This window comes from Cydia fagiglandana, chromosome 4 (genome assembly GCF_963556715.1).
Source record: "Cydia fagiglandana chromosome 4, ilCydFagi1.1, whole genome shotgun sequence".
Classification (NCBI taxonomy): Eukaryota; Metazoa; Arthropoda; class Insecta; order Lepidoptera; family Tortricidae; genus Cydia; species Cydia fagiglandana.
In genome coordinates this window covers 13,246,949-13,269,374 of record NC_085935.1, presented here as the reverse complement: position 1 = coordinate 13,269,374, position 22,426 = coordinate 13,246,949, and the positions used below count along the sequence as shown (strand labels likewise).

Genomic DNA, 22,426 nt, shown 5'->3' with positions numbered 1-22,426 from the left:
ACTTAAAATGTTTGCTGGGGGACGAGGTAGGTACATACCCTAAAATTTATTTTCTGTGAGTTATTTTACTACTTTGTCGGCATTTTTACATTTTAGCTTCCTAGCACTAACGAGCACGGAGCAACATCGTAGACGGATTTGACGAAACTAATAAGGCCGCGACCGGCGGCGCTTGCGACCACTCCGCGGCCAAGGATTCCTAGTTCACTACGGAGCCCTAAAAAGGACTTTATTCTTTGGACATAACAAACATAAGGCAGCATATTCACTAAAAACGTTATTTTAGGTTCTGCTGACAAAATTTCATGAGAATTGGTTAAGAAATGTGACCTGCCGAGGAAAACACCCAGGTAATCCAGACATATTGAAGCATTTTAGTTCGCTAACGCTCGGTCAAATATGAAAAAAACATGTAAAATTGCCTATTGCGTTTTGGCGCCAGAATACCTATGTATGTATTCAATTCGTCCTTAAACACAATTAGAATGTGTCGGTTATTGAAAATAATCACTGCTTTGTTAGGTGTCAAGGCGTAAATTTCTTGATGAGGCGTGATTAGAATCTAGCGCCGCCGCCGCGTGTAATTGAACCAATGGCGTGAGAAAATATACATATATATAGGTACCTATTTGATATTGTTAACTTATTACCTAGGTACACATCAATGTAATTTAAATCTAGTTTATTGACACAGTAATTACGTTAGGTAGGTAGATAAGTAGTCTCATTTACCCATTTAATTTCAAGATCAAGACGTATTAGGTACCTACTTACAAGACGTATTAGGTCAGTGGTTCTTAACCTTTTCAGTCCGGTCACCCCTATGACTAACTAGGGAACCTGATTTTACCCTTCCTCCCAATGGTAATAAAAAATAAAACGTGTACGTTTGTTGTATTATTATATTAGGTTAGTTTATTACCCCCGTAAAATACCAGTTTTACCCCCACGGGGGTAATTACCCCCAGGTTAAGAACCACTGTATTAGGTATTAGGTAAATATTTTTGTTGAAGTACCTACCTACATTAGGCACCTTTCATAAAGCAATTTTTCGCATGATCACGTTCCGCCAAATCAAATTTTACCGTCAACGAATTAAATATAGAATATTACTTACTTATATTATTTCACGCTATTTGAAATAAATCCTGAGCATTAATATATCATAAATCAACGAGTTGTTAATGGTAGAAAAAGCGTAAAGTTGTATTGTACAAATTCAGTATATTTAAAACGTATATTACTTAGAAATTAACAAAATCAAACTCCCTTTCCAGCATCAACGTCAAAACCAAAGTTTCCTCAGTGGAATCCCAGGAGGCTTTGGACCGGTCTGGATCGATGTCGTGTGGTAGCGGCAGCTTAAGACAGTACTGCGAGGAGTTAACAGTCACGCTGCTGGTGTCTACCGCCAAATCTATGTTCTCCTTTTTGTCGCCAGGCATTTTAATCCGGACTATGAGGTTCTCGCAACTAGCAGAGCCTGGCGTTTTTGGACCGATCTGGAAAAGTTTGAGCTGTTTGACGATTTCTATAAATTTAATTATGCCTTATTTATGACATAGGTGAAACTTTTTATTTGTTGTTCTGGTTTGAGCTGTTATCAGTTGGTAACAACTATAATCAGTTTTACTATAAATATATATTAAAACTATTTAGACGGATTATATCGAGTAAAATGAATTTAAAAGGTCCAAGGGCCAAGGGACATCACGACGCTTCGAATACTTTAACGGGTAACTGAGGAAAAATCATGGAAAAATATATTCATCTCTATCAAAATTATTAGTCATAGGTAAGGTAAGGTACTTCAGATTGTCGGATAGTTTGGAAAATAGACAAACGATGGATATTTGGGTGATTTTCGTTATTACCCGAATACACCCGTTAATGAGTTTTATACAGAGTTAATGAGTTTGTTAGACACATTTCAATTTGTGTGCCAAAGGAAATATTTACCTGTGTGATAAATCGAGCATTTCCTTAGGTAATAAAATTTAACAAGTGGTTCGAGAAAGTTCATTGCTCCCATATTTTCATCACATGACATTCATTTGTATCCGTCTAAAGTAACATGCCCCGTCAACGCTAGTATACGAACTTTGCCACTTGTATAATCAATTCACAGTGTAATGATTCCTGTCAGTCATCATCACTTTTATTAGAGGCACCTTCATTGGAGAGGATTATTGTATTGTCTATTGTTATACAGGGCATAGAGACAAGTAGGCACCTACGCGCCGTGGGGGCATCTATGGGCAATAACTGCGTACGATGATTTGTTGCTAACGAATTTCATTACGATATACAAGATGTACTTATCGTGAGGCAACCGGACTAATCCCAATAAGGCCGAGTTTTACCTCTGGGTTGGAACTGTTGGAAACTTGGAACTTGGAAGGTCAGATGGCAGACGCTTTCGCAAAAACTATACAGGGTGATCAATCTAAATGGGTCAGTATGGAGAAGTCAGAAACTATAAGAGATAGCGAAATTTGTTCTTAGGAACCATGGCTCCGATTTTAGATTTAATAATAATGGCATTCAATTTTTTTTTTAAATCTATCATACATAACCATACATCGTTATCGCGGGAGCAAATATAAATTTATTAAAGAAGTGGTAAAACAGACTGCCCGTTTAGTAAAAACAGACCTTTCTGCCTACACATTATAAGCCTCCAAGAAGTTCATCATACATAGCACGAAGTTTTTGTTGCATAATGTTCATAAATCTTGCTTTACACTCTGTTAGTAAATAATGACCCGGAATCGACATATCAAATAAATATTCATGATTTATTTTGTACAACATTATTTAATTTTTGTTGATCTTAAGTGATTTTCGTAATATACGACATAAATTTTCTCTATGTTTTCTACTCTTAATCTGCGGCGTCGTGCAGTAAATATCCATTTTAATTGGCTAAATGATCTTTCGACTGCTACTGTTGTAATGGGTGCGTTTTTAAAACGACGGAAGTAATCAAATGTAGAACGATATATCGTTGAATCTAGTACTATCTCCTTCTCCGATATCAGTTCACACATTTTTTTCATAACTTCATATCCGGCATTTTTCTGCAAAACCACTTTGAACTTTTTTAAAATCTGTTTTCCATCTTTATTCAAAATTAATTTGGATATATGTTTGTATGTATTTTGTACTATGGTCAAACTTTCACTAAGAGATAGATTTTGGCACTGCAGTTTATTTATAGCATCTGGTATTACTTGCAGATACTTTGCTATGAAATTTACATCTTTTCGAACTTTTGCACTGAGTAAAGATTTTTTTGCTTTGACGATGCACTGTGCGTCTGAATTACGAAATGTGTCTATAACGCTTTTTATTTCATCAAAATACTTGTTGTAGTAAGTGGTAGCCTCGATCCATGTTCCCCAGCGAATAATTGTTGGGTTTGGAGGCAAAGGAATTCCATTAAACATTTCTCTTAATGCTTTTACTCTTTTCGGAGATTTGCGAAATACTTTCTTTACATTTGAAATTAATAGGTTAACTTCTGGAAAAAGAACACGAACTTGATCGGCAACTCTGTTAAGAGCATGGGCTAAACATGTAACATGGACAATGTTCGGAAAAAGTGTTTTCAAATTTCTGCCAGCTTTCAACATATACCCCACACCATCAGTCAATAACAACAACACCTTGTCATGCTTATTGTGACCAGGGCCCCACAAATCATCCAGGGCATTTTTTACAGTATTAGTTATACTGATATTGTTCGTTTCATTTAAACATTTGCTTGACAGCACGTGTGGAGTTCCAACATCATCTTCAAGCATAGCACCTACTATAACGTTAGCGATTTGACGACCTATAGCATCTGTGGTTTCATCAACACTTACATATATATACGCGTCTTTTAATTCGTCTCTAATTATATCCATCTCTTTGTCGTATAATTCATTCACGCAAGTCTGCCTCAGCAAACATTCTGAAGGGACCTGAACAGTTTTTTCAAATTTTCCAGATAGACAATCTTCAATGAAATTTTTAAATACAGGGTTCTCTATTTGAGACCACGGTATGTTACAGCTTACTAGAAATTTTGTCAGTTCCAACCTAAAATCTTTTTTGAGAGAAGTGTGTCTTTCAAAGTTAAAATGACGTTTCACGGAAGATTTAGTTTTACAAAAACTAATATTGCACTTCGAGCAAAATAGATTTGTATCGCGAGCCTCTAGCTCAGGATAATCCTGTATAAACAACCCCACAAATTCATCACATGTTATTTTCCTTCGAGGCATTTTAAAGGCAACTTCTATTTGATTATGTTGTTACAAATAAAGATCAGTCAAGATTGACAAATGTCTAAATTGACTGATAAGGTTGCGTACCTAATAGGTAATCTTTTTAAGTACCAATCAAGTCAAGTATGGAGGTAAGATAGCATTGATATTCAATAAAATAATTATACATTTTAAGGTCGTAGGTATAAACGTTTCTCTATACGAATGTCATTTCTGTTTTTGACTGTTTTTTATAATCTTTCAGTATTGTCAAATCGTATTTGCTCCCGCGATAACGATGTATGTACATAACCGGGATTCGAACATGGTCAATATTCTTGTTGTTTGTTTGTATGGAAACTTTTAAACGATGCGTGATAGGTGGGGGGTGCTCGACCAAATATCATAGAGGGCCCCGAGACAAAACAAAGTACATAAAAAAAATCAAAATGGCCGACTTTTTTTTAATTTTTTCAAGTTGGTCCGAGCGCGCTGAGAATTGGCATGCGGCGAGCCTGAAGGCCCAAGATTACAACGTCAAAAAAATATTTTTGGAAAAATCGAAAATGGCGGCGGACACGGGCAAAGACAAATTTCCAAGTAGGTTAAGCGAGCCTGAAGGGCGAGCTTTAGGCCGGGAGGCCGAAGGCCGACCCCGGTGGAGGGCCGAAGACCCGAAGCCTCCACCCCGACGCCCAAAAAGCGACTCCCAATAGGAAAAGTGTTGGGTCGTGTTTAAGCTCCAACTTCCCCCTCTCGTGTGACGCTTCGGGCCTTCGGCCCTACGCAGAGCTCGGCCTTCGGCATTCGCAAGCTTCGACGCTTCGCCGTGGGGGATTCGGCCTGCCGGCTTCGGTCATCAATACAGTTGACTTGGTAGAACGCTTGGAAGCACCGAATTCACGCAGTTCGGCCTTCGGCCTCGCGTTTTGAGAGTAGGGGTGGAGGCTCAGGGCATTCGGCCTTCCACCGGGGTCGGCCTTCGGCCTCCCGGCATGAAGCTCGCCCTTCGGGCTCGCTTAACCTACTTGAAAATTTTACTTTGCCCGTGTCCGCCATTTTGAATTTTTCCAAAAATATTTTTTTGTCATTGTAATCTTGGGCCCCCAGGCTCGCCGCATCGGCGAATCTCAGCCCGACTTGAAAAACCAACCAACTTGAAAAAAATAAAAAAAAAAGTCGGCCATTTTGATTTTTTTTTATGTACTTTGTTTTGTCTCGGGGCCCTCTATGATATTTGGTCGAGCACCTTCCACCTATCACGCATCGTTTAAAAGTTGCCATACAAACAAACAACAAGAATATTGACCATGTTCGAATCCCGGTTATGTATGATAGATTTAAAAAAAAAATTTAATGCCATTATTATTAAATCTAAAATCGAAGCCATGGTTCCTAAGAACAGATTTTGCTATCTCTCATAGTTTCTGACTTCTCCATACTGACCCATTTGGATTGATCACCCTGTATAGTGCTTACGTTCGACGACCGGTCTGGCCTAGTGGGTAGTAACCCTGCCTGCGAAGCCGATGGTCCTGGGTTCGAATCCCAGTAAGGGCATTTATTTGTATGATGATACAGATATTTGTTCCTGAGTCATGGGTGTTTTCTATGTATTTAAGTTTTTGTATATTATATATATCGTTGTCCGAGTACCCACAACACAAGCCTTCTTGAGCTTACTGTGGGACTTAGTCAATCTGTGTAAGAATGTCCTATAATATTTAATATTTATTTATTTATTATTACGTCAAATCATGGGATTCGTTGTCAAGCGGACCCCAGGCTCCCATGAGCCGTGGCAAAATGCCGGGATAACGGGAGGAAGAAGATACAAGATATACCTATATGATGATATGTAGGTATTATATTTCGTGAAATGAACACGATCCTTGCTCGGGCGCGACGTCGGTGCCGCAAGGATGGATGTAATAAGCCCTTTACCTGAAGAAACACGTCCTCCGCGCTAACAGCTTGTCGATAATTCATAGTATACTCCGGTGCCTTGCGGCCGTCCAGGCCTGCGCCCACGTGGCTCAGCTCTTCCGCCTCCTTAGCTTCTTGTTCCTCAAACTCCTCTATGGTATTTGGGGTACTTTTTATATTTTCGTTATTAGGCAGTTTTCCTCGTGTTGAAGTAATTTCGCAACCTAAGTATTTACAAATATACATTCCTTAAGTTTATATATTTAGGTATAGATGGTCAAGCAAATCTTGTCAGTCGGAAAGGCACCAAATTCAAATTTTCTACTGACAAGATCTGCTTGACCAGGACCATGATAGGTATTATCATATAAGTAGGTATTTAGGTAGAATAAATAAGATATAATAACTAGAAGCCGTTAAGCTTAAATATGTAAGTTTTAGTTCAGCATCAAATTCCTTCAATAAGTCACTTACTTACCAGAAGAAACCAAGTCCTCTCCCTGTATGACGTCGGGTTCCGGTACTCTCAGCAGGTCCACTAACTTCTCCATATTTCCCGGTGTCAACTCCATTTTAGCACGTTTCTTGTGATCTACCGTTAAACTATTCTCAGAACCGTGTGACACTGATATCGTTAGCAAAGAGCATATAATCACTACGTTTTAATCGTTAGTAAATTGTAAATATTGACTAAATTAAGTTGCTTGGAAACTGTTACCAAAGAGACGTTTTGTTTTTTTTATTTTTCTTGTACCAACTAAAAATGTCACTTTTGACACCATTACAATAATGAGCATACAGGATGGTTAATACCACGGAGCAAACTTTAGGGGTGATACTGATAGAAAGGTAGCCGAGGTATTTTTCTTAAAGCTTTGAGACTAGGTGCCGAACATGTAATGGCTTAATATTTTGGCTTTGAAACTGGATAAAAACCGAAAATGACCTTTATCTGTTTTTTTTTTACTACCTACAAAGACTTGTATCACATGATTGAAAATAATAGATTTTGCAATTTGCATGATACAATTTGTGTAGGCAGATTCTAAGAAATTACATAAGTATTACAAATGCTAACAACACCTGAGTACTTAACGTAAATAAAACAAATCAATTTATTAAAGACCTTTATTGAATTAGTTAGTTACATAATCAGAAACTGCTATATGAATATTGTATGAGTTTATTATAATGTTATGTTCAAGGGAATCCATCATCATCTTCTTCGGCCATTTCTTTGGCCAGCTCTAAGTCCTGCTGCTCACGTTCACGCCTCTCCTCAGCACTCTCCAATTCCTTCCCGTAGGACTTTGGAGGATACCTCATAGCCTTGACACTCTGGTTATGTAAGTCCAGGCAGAATGATATACGCTGGTGGAAGGCCAACTGGGGCTCTCTAGTGCAGTAAAGATCCGAGCTCTCCTTATTGCTCATGTATCCCTTTTCAGGATCCAGGGTAGCCTCAATAACTCCGTCTCTGATAGCTTTTGCCACAATGAACTCGGCATCTTCTGCCGAATCCAAGCCCAATTTCCTCGCAATGTCTTTTGGAGAAATTCTTGAATATGACAAGCCAATTGAACGGATGGCAGTCTTGATGACATTCTGTCTGAGACGAAGAATCAGGGTGAATGTATGGTCATTACGGAATTGGGGCCCAAAGTTTTCCAGTACTTCTCCAAATCTCTGCAAGTTGCCAAGCCTTACAGCCTGCGTAAGTTGGAAGTATGGGGCCAAGGAACGTCTTAGAGCTGCATGCCGGAAGATAGCTCTCTCAGGGATATCACCCAGCAACAATTCTACCACTATAGCCAGCTTCTGAACAGTTTGACGAAAACCAACAGCTGCTGTTTGCGGAGCCTTCCTTAGTGCCTGAACAAGGTGCTTGTGAGCATCACTGTATTCAAGGCGCGCTGCTTTAATCCTGCCCAAATAAAACAAGAATCGGGCCCACTCATTGTTACTGGCATTCTCTGGGTACACCGATTTACTGACCAATTTGTCAGCCTGGTCATACAGAGAATAATGCAAATAATTACGTAGCAAACAATTGATCAGAACAGCTTGGCCTTCATAGTCGCTACGAAGAGTTGATGTACGCAGGCGCGCATGCAGCAGTCCTCTGATCAAATCCAACTTGTTAGTGAGTTCAAACACCCTGGAGTGATAAAAGTAGCACTTGGCAGCTATTAAGTCCAGTGTCCTCCTATTCTGAGCTGTGATTTTGGTCATCAGCTGCTGCGAGCACTCGGTAGCTTCTTCAAGTTTGTTGGTGTCTAACAAACGCAGCAGAACTAACAAGTGAATGTAAACATCCACCTCCGGCACTGGAGTTTTCGGAGCGCTTCTTGATCGTGGTGTTTCAATTTCAACAGCACCAGGCTGTGGGGCTTCAACGAAAACAAACAAAGCTTCTTTGTCCGAACTTGAGGGATAGAGTTGGTTAATAATAGCACGTAGAACGTTACCGTTTAATTTCCTCCGTGTACTTGGAAGGGATCTAAGGACTCGCATGGCAAACCTTGGTTCCTTGGAGGTAACTGCTTTATCTATTTGTCTGGCATGTTCACGTAAATCTTGAACGGTGAGAACATCGGCGTCCTTTTTCAACTCTCCAGTTTCTGCATCACTTGCCGCTGCGGGACTCTCCACATTCTTCATTTCAACATCTTCAGCAGGGGCCATTTTAGCACTTTAATAAGACCGATTGTATGATTTATGTTAAATCAAGACTGACGAGACAATTTTAGTTTCCACTAAACGAAACCATACCACAAACGTCAAAATTTTGCCGAGTAACCAATTACGACTCTAGCAACACATCTTTTTAAATGTAGTGCTAGTTGAAAAATCTTGACGAGAAATAGTCTTAAACCTAATACTTATTTTGAAAACGTAATGAAATGATTTAAAATATAATATGATACGCTTAAAACTACATAATATATATATTTTTATTAATAATAATATATTTTAATAACTAATAACTGCCTCTAACTGTTCATTGTTTGTTACTTTGGATGCGTTTAAGTATAGCTCAAACATACAATATGAGTACGAGTTTGTGAAACATAGTTCTACTTCTTTCTTGCACGCTTGTAGTAAACAAGCACGAGTGAAATAGATAACTGCTAGACATAATGAAAACAGCTAGTGCGGTACGCTTTGTTTCAAATACACTGATTTAACAATATAAAATAATTTAAATAAATAAATTTATCCTTGTTATAAGATTCTGAAAAAAAAACATATTATACTAATATAAACCTATCATGTATGTTGGTTTAAACAGTAACATTAAAATTGCACTTATTTAAAATAGAAACAATGATTTACAACACTTATCTTTCATAGAGTATAGAATAGACAAGACAAAACTACTCTACCTACTCTACTAGCATTGCCCGTGGTTGCTTAACCAATATAATCTCGGGGAATTCTGATAAAAGCTTATTACTCCTAATGTTACAATTGAATTGGTGGATTATAACCATCACAATATCACAAAAAACGTGAGTGACAAAAATCCTAAACAACGGAAGCGCTTCGGCAGCAGGGGACCGGTTGATTCTTTACACAAATTTTCAATGTGTTCTGGAAATGGTTTGCAAAGAGGACGTGGTATCATGGTTTAAAGAATTGGAAAGTTATAAACGCATAGACGCAATGTGTACATTGTTAAATATGTGCTTGCCATTTGAACTACGTTTCATTGGCACATATCTCGAAGAGCTCGGAAAGCGCGACTTCCAAGAGTTGCGTGGTGCCGAACTTCGAGCAAACAATCCTTCAGACTTGGCTGCAGACATCGGTGGCGCGAACACAGATCCTCGAACACGACGGAAAATGGCTTTGTACGTGTCACTGTTACGCTCGTGCAACTTCGCATGTGCCACTACTTTGTACAATGCCATGGTCAGTTTGGAGAAGAGTGGTTTGTTGAAAGGTTTATACGGTGATCTCTTGGAAGAAATATTACTACTATACACCATGGCGCTTCATCATCCTGCATTCACATTTGATCAAAAGTCACATTTTGGTGAAATATTAGATAAATTGAAAGTGGAAGACCAGCGGTGTCAGTTCCAAGAGCAGGCTGAGCATATGAACGTGGCGCCAGTGAGCAGTTGTCACGCGCAGCCCACTGTCGCACCCAACATGTCAGTGCCCCCGCCGGCACTCTCCAGCTTAGGGCCGCCACCAAACATCATGTATGTCAAATCACCCGGGATACAGGTTAGTGTTCCTTCATGAAATTATCAGCACTGTGATTTTATTTCCACTTATAACAAAACATGCTTCTATGATTCCCAAGTAAAGGGTTAAGGGACTAAACAAAAAGTTGTTTCCTTTGTGGGGAAAGTGTATTAATAATTAGAAATAGGTACACAAAAAAATACATTTGGATACAGACACATAATATTGCATTGAACAGGTTTTAATATCTATTATGGAATCAGTCTTGTTTACCTTATTTTGATTATAGTTTCCTTACTAGTACAATTACTATAAGATTCTTACAAGGTTTCTTTGTTATGGCTTGATTTAGAGTGGATTGTGGTCTAATCATGCATTAAGCTGGTTTTATTCATAAAATAGTTGTTAAGTAATAAGAAATATTGAAATTCAATACTTTGAATATGTTTATTTACTTCCAATTGTATGTACATAATTATTATTATTTGTATCTCCTTGGATATCACAGGCCTATAATCCCGGTTTTTTGATAGGCTTGCGTGGGGACATAGATCCACCACGTAGAGGCCCCTTGGAGAGCTTTTATGTCATGTAGAAAGCCTGCTGGATCCCGTTCACAGGTGCAACAATAGACACCCATGAACCCGTCTCAGCTGGCATTGGGAATATTGTAGAAAAAGAGAACAGTATACCGTCTATGGATTGAAGTTTGGGTGGACTATGAGACTGGGTACCATAACAATGTTTACACAAGTAATCGAGGCAGGTGGTGACTTGCCGCGCACTAGATGGGCCCCTGAAACTGCCGTCGTAATTATTATTATTATTTGTGAAGCAGGCAGGCAGTTGAAATAACTGATAATGCCTGTATCTAGAGCCATCAATCGAGTTTTCAGTGTTGAGTAGAGTTTGCATTGTGCTTGTCTAGTTTATTCTTGTATAATTGTATAATTGTAGTGTGTGCAGAATTGTTTTGACATTTTCAGCATTAAATGATGCTTCATAGTATCAAATTGATAAATGTAATTCTAGAAGAAGAAATTTAGTGCACTTCTAATGTAGAATTGAAGAATTCAGTCGCAATCGGATATATATCAGAGTATTCACAATATCGGACCAAGCACTCTAACACCTTGACAATAAAGGCATGCTCAGTTATTTGTGAGCACCTTGGCCGCTCCGATATATCTGATAGCGTCTGTACCTAATAGTTTTTATCATGCAAAACATTGCCACTTAGCAAGTAATGCAAATAATATTCCTTGTAATTTTCAGCCTCAAAGCTCGGAAGGTGTGCCTCCGGAACTCAGTTCACCACCAGTCCTAAGTGGGGCTGGTGGCCCAGTCCCAATGCTAGGGGAGGTCACACACCCGCCGCCAGGCTTGCCATTACCACAGTACAACATGGCAGAGTACATGGGACAACATCCATGGCCTGCCAACATCATTGTGTCGCCACTAACTCAACCTATTGAGGTTAGTATACTTATAAGCAACTGATTTACCTGTGTTTTTTTTTCCAGACAAAATGCTTCATTGTTGCTAGTAACTGCTCCATCTACGTATTATCATATGATTCCTGGCTCTTTTTAATTTGGAACATTTCATAACATTTTTTTTATCATTCCATTCTATCTACTAAGACGAAACAGGAGCTGAGTTTTAAACATTTTAGGTAAATATACTCGTCTCGCTAACAGAAGCGGCTCCTAAAACTGGTGCGATAAGGACAAGGTAAAAATCTCAAAAATCGAGGTTTCATACTCGACTGTTTCCTCCTCCAAAACTTAACCAATTGTATCCAAATTTGGAAATCTAAATGATTATAAAATTATCTATGTCGGACGGTTTTGCTTTTTTGGCTAATTGATATCAGTTTTGAATACAACGCCTCTCATTGCGGCATATTCAATGGGGCCATTTTGGCCATTTTTGAAGGGCTCTAGCGCCTTCAAAACAAAAATATCAAAAAAAGCAAAACGGTCCGACACAGATATTGACAATTAAAATCTGTGTTGAAAAGATCATTGCTCTAGCATCAAAACCCACATAGGAAACAGTCGAGTACGTTTATATGGAGAAATGTCCACTCCTGTTGGCTCTTAAGCCCTTTTAATCTGAGTTAGAGTATGTCTCTTAGCTCAATATGCCGCTTGGCAAAGGCCTCCTCCAGCTCTTTCCATTGGGGGTCTGTCGTGGGCCACTCTACTCCATTTCGGGCCCGCTTATCTTCCCATTACTTAACATAAATAATTAAATTGAAAAATAGGTATCAAAATTTGTAAATTTAATTTTTTTCATTAGTTTTTTATAAATCGATTCTTTTATTGTCAGGTTATAAACTACCCGGTGAACGCGGGCGGGACGGGCGGGACGGGCGGCGCGGGCCCGCCGACGTCGCCGCTGGTGTCGTCGGGCGGGGCCTCGCGCGCCGGCTCGCCGCGGCGGCGCCGCCCGAGCCGCGAGCGCTCGCCGCCCGCGCTGGCCGCCGCCATGCCGCCGCCGCCGCCCGACCAGCAGCTCCCGCATCTCACCGCTAACTTTGACAATCTCGCCGTTAATGAGGTAATTAGAATATGACGATCTTTTTCTCCAATCTGCTCGGAAATGTTCACCTTATTGTAGCAAAACTATTACGGGAAGTTCTTCCTTATGGTCAAAATCTAATTTTAAAAAATTCAAACCGGTAGTGTCATGTTTTACCAGACGGGATGTAAAAAACAATACAGTAATAACTTATTACTGGGGGGCTACCGCGAAAACCGAAATTCGCAAATATCTTTCTCTTTTACTGCAATGAAACCGTAATTCGACTGACAGAGGAAGATGCAATTTGCCAACTTCGATTTTCGCGGTTATATCCCTGTATTGATCTTACTTTTTAAAAATATGTATCCATTAAGAAAAACGTAAACAGCCAAATATTATATCTGCGTTCCGCATCTACACGACCCGATCAGTTACCATTTTAAGCTATAGGATAGAGTGAGATAGTAAGATAAACGACTTTACATGTTCACACGTTCTTACAAGACCGTCATTCATATGTTGGGGCATCGGGTCCATATTGGCTCATATACAATTCATTATTCGAATATTTCTAATAATACCGCTTTGTAGTCATAATCATCGTTTCTCCGAAACTTGTTACTCATATATTTTTTTAATAGTTTTTTGTGCTACTACCTACATTATTCATAACGATACATAATCCGTTTTTTTTTACTCATAATATTGTCACTGAGAATGTATCTGTGCCCATAATGTTATTTGTAAGAATTTCTCGAAGACTAAGGCGAGCATTTGCTCTCGCTACGCTCGCTCACTGTGAGGGTCACAGGATTTCGGTTCTGTGAGGTTCTTACCTAACCTAACCCACCATTCTGACAGCATTTCGGTTCTGTGAGGGTCGCAGTTCTAACCTAACCTAACCCACCTTTCCGGCAGCATTTCGGTTCTGTGAGGGTCGCAGTTCTAACCTAACCTAACCCACCATTCTGGCAGCATTTCGGTTCTGTGAGGGTCGCAGTTCTAACCTAACCTAACCCACCTTTCTGGCAGCATTTCGGTTCGGTGGGGGTCGCACTTCTAACCTAACCTAACCCACCATTCTGGCAGCATTTCGGTTCTGTGAGGGTCGCAGTTCTAACCTAACCCACCTGTCTGGCAGCATTTCGGTTCTGTGGGGGTCACAGTTCTAACCTAACCTAACCCACCTTTCTGGCAGCATTTCGGTTCTGTGAGGGTCGCAGTTCTAACCTAACCTAACCCACCTGTCTGGCAGCATTTCGGTTCTGTGAGGGTTACAGTTCTAACCTAACCTAACCCACCCTTCTGGCAGCATTTCAGTTCTGTGAGGGTCGCAGTTCTAACCTAACCTAACCCACCTTTCTGGCAGCATTTCTGGCAGGATTTTAACCTGACTTGACCTACAGGTGCATTCTGTTATAAATAAAATCAAATATGTCAAAATCGACATGTCGAGTAATAATATATGCATAAATTTTAGTAATAGAGATATTTATGTAGAATGACATTATGAATATAATAAATTCGAAGTTCCAATGAGTATTGTTTAAAATGAAAATGTACAATGATCATTAGGATGTAAAATTATATGAGATACATTTTCGGAGTTTCAATAATCGAATTTGCAATTTTATATGAACTTTGGCGCACCCTGGGGGGCATCATATGCTATCTTGGTAGCATATTGCTGTGATTGCGTTTTCTGTTATTGAGTTTTAATTTAAAAAACAAAATAAAATGTACCTAAGTATAAAACATTATTATTTACTAAACCACAAAAGCGGAGCATGACTTTCAAAGCTCCATATAACGGTTAGCCCTTTTTTATGTTCGTGAACTTTTGTGCGCTTTAAAAGCCAACGTAAAGCTACACAAACTCATCTCATTCTCAGGTACGACACACAATGGACGACAGGTTACGCGAAATAAGCGCAATGCAGCAACAGTACCGGTCGCTGGAGAAGCTGAACGGCGTGCGGAGACGGGCGGGCGCGTACCTGCCGGCGCGCTCGTCGTCGGACTCGGGCTCCAGCGCCGCGTCCAGCCCGCCCGGCACGCCGGCGCCGGCGCCGCGTCGTGCTCCGCCGCCCGTGCCCTACCTGTACCCGCGCCAGTACGGCTACCCGCCGCCGCCGCCCGCCTACCGCCCGCCGCCGCCGCCCTTCGCCAACGGCGAGCCGCCGCCCTACCCCGCGCCGCAGCCCTACGGCGCCTTCGTGCCCGTGCTGTACGCGCCGCCCAAGCTGTCCTGCTGGAACTGCGGCGCGGCCGGCCACGCGGGCCACGAGTGCAAGGAGCCCAGCATGGAGGAGATCACGCGCGCGGGCGGCTACCAGCTCGACTTCGGCGCGCCGCCGGAGCCCGCCGACAAGTAGCCCCGCCGCCGCCGCGGCCGGCAGTGACTTACCAAAGTGTCAGGGTAGAGGACGTTCGCGATCCACCGCCGTTCTCGCGCCGTTCGGCCGGCGGCCGGGTGTGCTGTGCGTTCTCGCGTGCTGACATTCCCGCGTCGATGGACGTCCGGTCGTTACGCGTGGGGATTTCAGAACGGTCATTAGATATGAATAATGTTTAAGAGTAATTGCACTTTTGATTTATCCGTCTTGAGCGGACCGAATCGATTTGGAAAAAAATCTTTAGTTTATCAGATCAAACTACAGACTGCATAATATTTCTGTATTTATAGGCATTTTGATCTGTAACTGATGTGCTATTCCTGTATGTATAAGAATGTGTGATTGTGCCCATTGGTGAAGATGGGTATTGATAATTGAGATTATGCTGATAATTTTGCGTTCACCTAATTACGGATAGTCCTTTTTCATTTCATCTTTATCCATGGGACGATTTTCGTTAATTGATTGCATGTACATATTTTCTTTGCTCAGTGAACTAAAAGTTTTAGGTTAGTGACAAAAATGTAAGTATAATGTTTTTTTAGATAGCTAGGAGGCAGAGATACTTTGCACTCGTTTTTCACAACCAATTTTGCACATTATAACCAGTCCAAATTGAAAGTGCAATTATGAATAGACATCATTTTTATGTTTGAAATTCCGTATATTACATATTTTGGACACAAAAATGACAGCAGCATCTATCTAGTTGTACAGTCTATTTTTTTGCTATGTTAACCCAAAACAATGCAAAATTAATGTCTCGTAATAAACTTTATTTCAACTGATAAAAATCCAATGAAATTGGATTATAAAAGAAAAAAAAATACTGCCTACGTAAAAGTAGAAAATTTGTTTGCATTGTATTGCGTGTGCCATATTGAATGAATTCTGTTAAAAAAGACTGTGTTCTACACATACACATACCCCAGTGAAAAAAATCTCACAACGAGCATTTATGTTGATCGGTAGCTTAGCTTATAATCTACATTAAAATAGAAAACAAACAACCGTCAGATCCCCAACGATCTCAATCTATCAGTGAGGATCGTTGGCTAATTCACTAACAATACCTACCTAAACCTAAATTTGAAAAAGACTGGAAAATATAATCATTTCATATTTTGAATTATGTAAATGTTCCATTGAAATCATTACCTAACCGTCGTGACGTTTCAGTATGTACATCACTATTAGTACAAGTCTACATTTTATAAGCAGTTTTAAGATGTCCATAATGTGTTTCATATACTTTGGGGTCATCCATTAATTACATCACACGTTTAGGGGGAGGGAGGGGCTTAAGAAAATGTGACATATTGTGACATGGGGGAGGGGGGAGACACAAACTTTGTGACGTCACTTTAACTTCATCAGTAACCGAAAATTTATTTAAATTATTTTATTCGCTGTACATTTAAATAACAAGTTTTTAAAACGATAATCGTTTTTATTCGTTTAATTTTCTTTCCTAAGCAGTTTTGGTTTATAAAATTACTAATATTTATATCGTCAAAAATATTTTGATAAAATATTAATAATACTTAGGTACTTACTTAATTCGATTTGACGATTTCGTAGAAAAAATGTGACGTCACACTAGGGGGGAGGGGTTTGCCAAATGTGACCAAGTGTGACAAGGAGGGAGGGAGGGGTCAAAAAACCTAGAAATTCGTGTGACGTAATTAATGGAATGGGATTTGTTTACTCTTTTTATAACTCCCCAAGACCATTTTAATTCTTTTACTCGAGACTGTATGAGTGTTTAGTACAGACAAAAACCAACATTGCCTATGATTATGGTTTAGAATATTACTTCATATTACACAACATACATTCAAATGTACATTCAGAAATCAGGAGTAACCATTAATTATTATTCATCAAAGTTTTTAGGAATTAGCATTTTTATTAAGTTACGAAATTTGTAAATTTGCTTTCGTATATTTGTAAAACAAACCAACATTTCGAAATATATATTTTTCTTTAACTATTAGGTAGTGTTCTAAGATATTATTATTATTGATATAAAAATGTGTTGTGTTGTTATCTAAATATTTGCTGCTGCCTTTAATACAATTTCTGGTATAAAATCGTACAAAACACATAAATCCAAATCAATAATTAGAAAGGACTCCACAGCTAAGGTTCTACAACGGGCACAATATGCGGTAGAATGTTGAAGAAAATAACAAGTAGGTAATAACCGTACTTTTCGAAATTGTTTCATTAGTGCCCAACTACCAACAATAATTGTCATACCTTCTTTTCTCAAGTTCTTTCTAATGTAAAAAAAAAACGAAGGATAACAAAAAATAGCCTTTTTGGGGTACCTATGCAATAAAAGTGAATAGAACTTAACTTTCCTGTTACTTAAAAAGTAACGTTCGTTTTTAATTTTCTGCTTGTCTCAGTATAATCCAGTCCATTAAAGTAAAAAGTTGTATTTATAGAATTAGATTTGTCTAAGGTCCTCGTTATGTATCCGAGTACCTTCCTACGACTTGTTGCGATTATAGATATAGGACCAGATTTGCAGTGAATTAAAAACGCGTGTAAATATACGTTGTACATCAATTTCCATAGAATTAAATACCTACTATATGTTGGAAAACCAATAAATAAATAAAAAAAAGCAAAAAATAGAAATCATGAAAATTTTGTTAGTGACATGACGGTATACAAAGCGCGAACGGCTGACATTTTGATAGAGTAGTTTTTTTTGTTAATTTTATGTCAATTGTCTTGTGACATTCATATTGTCGTGAGTGTTTTGATACAAAATGTTAAAATCAAAGAATAGAAAAATAAAGCGGACCTAAATGGTATATTCAATGGTAAATTTTGAGGACGAAACATGTACTGAATGGTTTTCTTTGACCCAAGACTGATTTTTAATAATAGCGATTGATTCGGCTTTCGATATTATGAATTTGTCTATTTTGATAAAAGAATAGACTCGTACAAAAGTTGGTTTCCAAACTGTTGTTAATTACTAAGAAATGTTGTATTGTGATGTAATTAAATGAAAATATAGCACTCATCGTTGAAATATTCAAGAGTGTAGTGACGCACTTCACCATTGTGAACTTTTGCTATATTACGCGCCACCCACGATCAGTTTTAACTGAATTTTTTAACAATAGGTAAATTGTTACTACTATAACGTGTCACCCTAGAAAAAACTGATAGTATGTGTTTCAAAAGTGCATTTCAAACACAATCTTGTATTGTTGATGAATAAATATGATGATGATATGTGTGCTACCCTCAATTGGTTTGAAACGAGAGTAAACATTTATGAGTTATAACTTGGTGTTTAAAACTTTCAGTTAAAACTGTTCGTTAAAATCGTCATCGCTTACACGGGTACATTTTTGGTAGTTCTATAGAACGCTTGTAGTACGAGTTTAACTCTGTTGCTTAAGGAATTTACCGTTTCATAGAACGAATATGAAGTACCCATTTTCTATACAACTTTGATTAAACCATTTTGAGTCTATTGAACAAGGGATTATTTTGATCAAGCTCATCATTGCAATGCTCTTTTAAAATTAATGTGTATACCTAATAGTCATTGTAAATAGTTACAAATATTTAAGAGAGTGCACGCTAACTTTGACGTGAACGTATTTTGTAAATAATTCAGTTTATATAATTAGTTAATATTTAGAGATTGAGTATATTTGTAAATTACCTTGTAATATGAGTGTCCCTATAGGAATAATATTTGAGTGTTTCTGTACGATCACTGTCACAAAAATCGCAATTTTGCATTTTAAAAATTCCCGTTTTTATCAATAGTTCAAATTAGAAGGGTTGTATTTAACGGCGTAAATTATAATAACCAGCGTTTTTGGAACGTTTCGGATGCGTGTCACAGTTGGGGGGGAGGACCGGTGCTGGCTGTGGCCGAGCCGTTAGTGACTTACCCAAGTACAAGTAATCTTCGAATAACATCCTTTCCAGTCCAAAGTTTTGCTCACGGCGAGAAATGAATTTTCTTTGAGTATTCAAAGGTTTGCTTATAAAGGCAATGAATTTTATGAAAAATATTCAATGCAGTATCATATTTTATAAGTCTACATATCACCTAGTGTATCCTATAGACCTATAGTGGATATTAATGAATCGTCTCGTTAATATTTGGTATCATGTACGGTTTATCTCGTTTTTATAACTAAATTATGAGAATGCGAGTCATCATAGCAGGTTTACAGAATATTCATTTGTTGCCACGAGCTTATCCATCGATGCCATAGGAGTATGTACTTGTAAGTGAAGCATGGGACAATTACTATAAAAACTAGGTACATATTATTTTGATAGCATCCCTTATAAAGGTTGTATGTCCACATAAAGTAACTATTGTCTTATTTATATTAATTTTATCATGATATTTAAAAAAAAGTTGGAATTTAGAGTAAACATAAGAAAAATAACTTAATAATAGTAGGTATTCTATTTTGTACTATGCCTAATACTAGCGCAGTTCCGCGTGAATACATACAAACTGCATATCATCTCAATACGATTGAAATCAGTGACTTTCGATTTTTTAGAGATAACTCTGGACATAAAGGAAATTCACTGGCGAACTGTCAAGTGTTCGAAATGCTTTTACTCCTTAAATGTCTATGACGGCGCTTGTGCATGTCGATTAATGTTCGCTACATACAATTACGGGATACCGTAAACATACAGTCAGCAGCAGAAGTTCCTAAGCGGGCTAGGTGTTCAAAATGATCTTGATGCGACTTTATTATTAAGAGAATAGGGGCGTGTCAAGGTAATTTTGAACACCTCGCCCGCTTAGCAACTTTTGCTGCTGACTGTACAATGGCCCAATAACTAAAATTTTTAAGTGGACATATATGCTCAAAGTCGATGAGTGCCCTTGTTTTCGCGCTTCCTCTAATCACCAACTTTTCGCCAGCTGTAGTATAATTTTTCAAATGCTTATGGCAATCATTTCTGTCAATCTAGAAACTCGATTCATGTAAGCGCTTCACTACCTACCTACTGCAAATCTAAAGTTGTTGGTTGCTATGCAGTTTTATTTTGTACTAGTAGAAGTATGAAAATATTTTTTTACTTTGTACAGAATGTTATAAATGTGATAAAATAATTTTTGACATAATTAGAAAATGTGATTTAGTAAGGTGTGTAGATTATTATAACGGATGTAAAAGAACTCGCTTTACTAAATTTATTGTACCGACTACCTACAGCTAAACGTTGTTTTCCCACATTTTATATTTGGGTACTTATTATTCTAAGCTGTTGTAATACTAATAAAAATAAATATATTTTCAGGAAAAACAATGTTTCGGCCCAGTATTGTATGTCCTAATTCCCCACCAATGCTGTGAACCATTCGCTTCCTGAGAAATAAACAACCAAAATATGGATTTTCGTTTTTATTTTCCACGTTTCTTTACCTATTGGACATTTTGTTTTTAAGAGTCATTGACTATTAGCTTTAATCATATATCTACCCAAAACGACACCATAGATCCACCACTAACATCCTTAATTTGAGGATAACCTTGCCACATGGCCGATTGCAGCCTACACATGTGCTTGTCGAAAAAGGTGGAAAACATTTTGGATAATTTCATAAGAAACAAAGGAAACGTTCATTTTGGAAATTGAAAATTTCGATTCGTATACAAATATGGGTATTGGGTAAATATGGGGTTGGGTGGTTGACTGGGAGAGAATGCCTTATGGCATTAAGTCCGCCATTTGTATTTATAATTTTATGTGCAATAAGTTTAATAAATATGGGTAATCAAAATCGTATCAAGTGGACCTTATGCAATATTGGAGACTTTCTGATAGGTACAGGTACATCTATAATCCAATAAAATTCATTAACCCTTTTTCAGGCATAGTACGATTTATCGACCACATACGGGATACTCGCTAATAGAATTTCAGCTTTATTTAGATTGCACTTTTAGGAAATGAGACTTTCCTTCAAATGAATTATCCAGACGGATTAATTGGAAAACCAACACCTATTTGGATTTTTTGGAGAAACCCAATTTTAATTTAAAATTAGAATACCATCTAGTGAAACTTGGTACTCGATCACAAGGTGCTTCTCGTTCCTTGATTCTAGGCAACAGAAGTACCTACTTGCTACTTCCGCATTATATCGAGGGAGGGCGCTGTTATCAAACTTACCGTTATGTGTCGTAAACAAAAGTGGAGATTCCGGATGATTGTGATTCACGAGACGTGATAACGAATAGAACAAGACGTGATGAAGTTTTTAAAGGGAAACTTTATTAATTTGGAATCAAAGTATCTTTAAGAAACTCCGAATCCAATATTGATAATTAAATTAACCTGATAAGAGATAAGAGATCTTTATTTGCATACCATAGTACAGATGTTAAATACATGGACCCTGGAAAGGGTGTAGCAAAATTTTGGTGGTTAACAATTTAGTTAATTAGTTAACAATAGTTTTGGTTATTATTACTACTGACTTATACTTAGGTTCGATATTATAATACTTATACATTAACATTATCTAAATTGCACTTCTCTACAAAGTAATAAGTACTTATACATTTTCTAAATTGCACTTTTAAGTTTAACAGCCTCTTCTAATGAATACTTGAATCTTATTACCTATAAACAAGGTTTACTAACTACATTACGTTTTAAGTACTTATTACTTTTTGTATTAATATAAAATATATATGTTATAATATAATACAATTATATTTATATTATCTGCACAAGTTACTATTTATTTATTACATAGTATCATCCTCCATAAATTCGGCTATTGAGTAGTAACATTTATCCATCAGCATAGTTTTAAGGCGGTTTATGAAATTGGAGTCTGTTTTTAAATAAGTGGGGATTTTGTTATAAACATTTATGGCCCTGTAGTATGGTCCGTTCTTATATATTTCTAATTTAGGCTCCGGAAGTTCTATGTAGTGTTGACGTCGAGGGTTTTGACAAAATTGGAATAAATGTAGGTTTTTTCGGACAAATGTAGCTACTTCCAAAATGTACAAAGAGGGGAGGGTCAGTAAGTTAAGATCTTTGAAGTGTGGTCTACAGCTGTGGGGTGGATGTATATTTACTAGGATCCTGAT

At 38.0% G+C, this 22,426-nt stretch overlaps 3 protein-coding genes across 3 annotated transcripts; 1 reads left to right on the top strand and 2 right to left on the bottom strand.

Annotated features, from left to right (window-relative positions):
• Nucleotides 1–1,205: 1,205 nt before the first annotated feature.
• LOC134664145 (dynein axonemal assembly factor 6) lies at nt 1,206–6,793 on the bottom strand. The gene is made up of 3 exons (XM_063520733.1): nt 6,659–6,793; nt 6,199–6,404; nt 1,206–1,503 (listed from the first exon to the last, which is right to left on the bottom strand). Exons 1-3 carry the CDS (start codon nt 6,750–6,752, stop codon nt 1,246–1,248), a joined length of 558 nt encoding a protein of 185 aa, XP_063376803.1. The 5' UTR covers nt 6,753–6,793; the 3' UTR covers nt 1,206–1,245.
• A 501-nt stretch (nt 6,794–7,294) lies between these two features.
• LOC134663758 (probable 26S proteasome non-ATPase regulatory subunit 3) lies at nt 7,295–8,975 on the bottom strand. Its single transcript, XM_063520239.1, has one exon. The coding sequence runs from the start codon at nt 8,863–8,865 to the stop codon at nt 7,381–7,383; it is 1,485 nt and encodes a 494-aa protein (XP_063376309.1). The 5' UTR covers nt 8,866–8,975; the 3' UTR covers nt 7,295–7,380.
• Nucleotides 8,976–9,531: 556 nt separating this feature from the next.
• On the top strand, nt 9,532–16,610 carry LOC134663799 (uncharacterized). The gene is made up of 4 exons (XM_063520304.1): nt 9,532–10,416; nt 11,653–11,853; nt 12,712–12,942; nt 14,799–16,610. Exons 1-4 carry the CDS (start codon nt 9,781–9,783, stop codon nt 15,279–15,281), a joined length of 1,551 nt encoding a protein of 516 aa, XP_063376374.1. The 5' UTR covers nt 9,532–9,780; the 3' UTR covers nt 15,282–16,610.
• Nucleotides 16,611–22,426: the final 5,816 nt, after the last annotated feature.

Coding starts and splice junctions, on each gene's coding strand:
- LOC134664145 (XM_063520733.1), bottom strand. CDS start 6,752: ATGGAGTTGACACCGGGAAATATGGAGAAGTTAGTGGACCTGCTGAGA. Junction 6,405..6,658: donor AGAGGACTTGGTTTCTTCTG/GTAAGTAAGTGA, acceptor GTAAATACTTAG/GTTGCGAAATTACTTCAACA. Junction 1,504..6,198: donor CGGAGGACGTGTTTCTTCAG/GTAAAGGGCTTA, acceptor AAACTTTTCCAG/ATCGGTCCAAAAACGCCAGG.
- LOC134663799 (XM_063520304.1), top strand. CDS start 9,781: ATGGTTTGCAAAGAGGACGTGGTATCATGGTTTAAAGAATTGGAAAGT. Junction 11,854..12,711: donor CACTAACTCAACCTATTGAG/GTTAGTATACTT, acceptor TTTTATTGTCAG/GTTATAAACTACCCGGTGAA. Junction 12,943..14,798: donor ACAATCTCGCCGTTAATGAG/GTAATTAGAATA, acceptor TCTCATTCTCAG/GTACGACACACAATGGACGA.
- LOC134663758 (XM_063520239.1), bottom strand. CDS start 8,865: ATGGCCCCTGCTGAAGATGTTGAAATGAAGAATGTGGAGAGTCCCGCA.